Below are 3,662 nucleotides of genomic sequence, written 5' to 3'. Positions count from 1 at the left end.
AATCTATACCATAATACCTAGGTGGAGCTACATTTATGCTAATTATGTGGGTTTGGCAGAGTAGGCAGTACTTTGGGGCAATGGGTGTGGTAAATTTTAAAGTGTCCCTGGAATTTCCCCCCCAAATGCATACATATTGGAAAATGTGTAATAAATTAGTTGATGCAACTTTGTTATTCCCTGCTCATAAAAAGAAATTAGAATGGTTGAGACATGAGCAAAAAGACACCATAAGTATATGAAGTAGGCAAGACATGCAGAATGTAGACAAAAGTAGAAATTGTAAGCAAAAGACTTATCTTGAATGTCTTTGTTTTGTTTTTTGCACAGGACTTTCTCCTGGTGGAGGTATTTGTTGACTAAAGCAATATACCATTGCAATATACCATCGCACCACAATGAATGAAACAGTATTCCAGGAGAAGACTGGTATGGCGCTCCTGTATCAAAATGCAAGCCAAGCTTTTTTAGTTGGCTTCCACAATAAATGCATCTACACACCTGACATAACACCATTCCTGGGGGCATCCTACAGTCTGGCCACTGTACTTGGCTTGCTAGGAAATGTGTCCTTGATATGTGTCATCTGCCAGCAAAAGAAGAAGGCTAATGTTACCCACATCCTAATTGCCAATTTAGCCTTCTCAGACATGCTTGTGTGCACTTTTTGCTTGCCGATTACCGCAGTATACACAATGATGGATTACTGGGTGTTTGGCCAGGGCCTATGTAAGATCAGCAACTTTGTGCAGTGTGCATCAGTCACAGTCTCTGCCCTGATCTTAGTTTTGATTGCCTTTGAGAGACATCAACTTATCCTATACCCCACAGGCTGGAGACCCACAATCCCTCAGGCCTATGCAGCTGTTCTACTTGTCTGGGTTCTGGCCTCTCTCCTAACTGTGCCATTTGTCTCTTTTGTGGTCCTTACTAATGTTTCACACAAAAATACATCGCAATTCCCAGACTTCTTGGCAAACAAGCCACTATGTATGGAAAAGTGGAAATCAGCCCATCAAAAAGTAGCTTACACAATCTCTTTACAGCTACTGCAGTATATTATGCCACTGTGCTTCATTCTCTGCTGCTACCTTAGGATTTCTGTACACTTACGTAGCAGAGGGGCTTTATTTAAGAAAAATGATAGTCACATGAGGAGGGTCAACTTGATGTTAGCTGCCATGGTTGGAGCATTTGCTGCTTGTTGGCTACCTCTTCATATCTTCAACACCATTGTGGACTGGCATCACAAACTAATTTCTGTGTGTTTCCACAACCTCATCTTCTCTTTGTGTCATTTACTCGCCATGACTTCTACATGTGTTAACCCAGTTATCTATGGCGTACTGAACAGCAATATAAACCAGGAACTGAATGTCCTCTTTCAGAAGTGCACAGGGAGACATGGGAAAAGAGCAGTCACTTTGGAAGAACAGAACAATTCTCCATTGTCTCTTATTCAGAGTGCTGCATTGTTAGTGTCCCCAGTTTCATGCCATGAACAAGCTGTATGTTGAAAACCATAAGCCAAAAGTATCGAAAAGGATGAAATCAAAATGAAGAATGTTCCATTCTCTGAAGTCTGAGATGTTTTGCGAACCAATGGAAAACAGCACATAGGAAGCAGCGCTAAGTTTAGAAGGGAGAGGACCTTTGCTTTTATTTGTGGAACAGGGTAAAAATTCAGGACATTACATTTTTAAGAATATTTGGGGAGTAGGTCTGACTAGCTGACAGTAGAATACTAAAGATATTTTCTTTGTTTTAAATGTGACATGGTATACTTAAGAGATATGACATTTGTGTTCTAGAACCAAGAAAATTAGTATTATAGTGTGTATGGGCATAAAGATGCAACATAAGCGTAATCACTAAGAGCCTGCAATGACTCTAAACCACTATGTAGAGCTGATATTATGGTAACATTTTAAAAAAGACTATTTTTTTTTACCCTTACAGTCTTATTATACTTCACACCATCATCTCGAACTCAACACACACAAGTCTGTCTGTACTTCTTTGCGTATTTTTAAACGTATTCACTACAGGCATACGAATCAGAAAATTAGGAGAAAGCAGCTGTTTAGGGTTATAGTATACTAGGGACCATGGTATGACATTATCTGTTTTTACTATCTGCATTATGAGTGTAGCTCATGTTTATCGATAAATTAAAAATGTATTTATCTCTCTCGTTTTGCATTTATGGAGATTGTTGTGCTCTTTTTCTCATTTTATCTTTGATATATACATTATAGAAGACCATACGATATTATTTTTGCATATACTATTTTCACAAATATAAATGTAATTATTAAAATGACTTTTCTGGAAAAAAAGATATGCTATGGTAAGCTTGAGTGGGGTTCTAGAGTTAGAAAGATCCCGATGAGAAGCCCTTTTGCTGTTTATATAGTGTTATTCAAACTTTCTAAATATAACCTTAACAATTTGTACATCTCTTGGTTTTATAGAATATGGACACTAGGAACGGGCTCCGTGGGATTTAAAATGACAGATCCCATAAGTCCTTATATCCTGAGTCAGGGGAAGGTAATGCCATCATGAACATTGCATATCACTTCCAGAAGTGAATTGCACATACATATGGACTGCTTCGTATATCCGCTGACATGAGAACCTCTCGATTTGTTGTGCTCTAAATCACTTGGCAAATCACACACTCCTGGTTTATTTTTCATGTAACCAGTGCTCATATTGGGTGGTGTAATGTCATCAATTTACTTTTTGCCAAAAAATAGGCAAAAAGTATGTGCATCTGTTGGCAGTCCCAAGTATCAGGGCAGCTGGCTGTCAAGACATTAGACTACTGGAACTCCTCACCAAATTGGGACTGCTGGCAACTATGCAGTGCACTTTAGAAATGTATCTACATTACAGTAGTTTGGTTGATTAACAGTAGACTTGTGAATTTGGATTTGTAGTGTATTTTTAAGTAAATTTGCCTGTTACAGGCAAAAATGTCAAAAGTGACAAAATTTTTATAAGATACATCCATTCGTTTGCCATGTTTAGCCTCTGCCATTTCAATCTGTTTTGGCGCTCTTTAATGAGGTTAACTGGGAAGGGACTGTGTGTAGGAGGGAACATAAATTTATAAAAATTGGGGTGGTCTCATTGATGAGACCACCCCAGTTTCACTCTGACCAATCAGCATTTAGAAGGGGAAGGGGCAAGCATTGTATATATGTGTACTGATGCCATTTTATCTTGTCAGTAGCAGTTGTAGACTGATAACCGTCGCAGAGTGAGACGGTCAGTAACAGAGTCAAACAGTTAACTGAGGCTGAAGTTGATGTTCAATCATTACTCATCTACATACTGCAAGATAATTCAGTAGTTCAGTGCAGACAATTTACTGATGTGGGGGGATTGGAGAAGCTGTATTGTATATTAGTTTATTATTGACATGAAGGGACTGCAGCTGATTTGTTTTCTCTTTATTTTAAGCCCCTAGTTTTTGGTCAACAAAAAACAATAAATCGTTGAGTAGAGTTTATTATTTATTATTGATAAATATTGGTGACAAAATCAGGCATTTATTTGGGGGGAAATTCCCGAGGATGTGTCAGGCTTCGGCCCCAGCCCTGCAAACTGCTAGACGTGGCCGCCCCTTGCGTTGAATTCCTCTCCACAGCCAG

At 38.8% G+C, this 3,662-nt stretch overlaps 1 protein-coding gene across 1 annotated transcript; it reads left to right on the top strand.

Annotated features, from left to right (window-relative positions):
• The first annotated feature begins 236 nt into the window (after positions 1–236).
• Positions 237–1,682, top strand: LOC128468739 (neuropeptide Y receptor type 4-2-like). Its single transcript, XM_053450520.1, has one exon. The coding sequence runs from the start codon at positions 399–401 to the stop codon at positions 1,515–1,517; it is 1,119 nt and encodes a 372-aa protein (XP_053306495.1). The 5' UTR covers positions 237–398; the 3' UTR covers positions 1,518–1,682.
• Positions 1,683–3,662: the final 1,980 nt, after the last annotated feature.

Source organism: Spea bombifrons, chromosome 11 (assembly GCF_027358695.1).
Source record: "Spea bombifrons isolate aSpeBom1 chromosome 11, aSpeBom1.2.pri, whole genome shotgun sequence".
NCBI classification, from domain to species: Eukaryota; Metazoa; Chordata; class Amphibia; order Anura; family Pelobatidae; genus Spea; species Spea bombifrons.
This window is presented reverse-complemented; position numbering and strand designations above follow the sequence as displayed.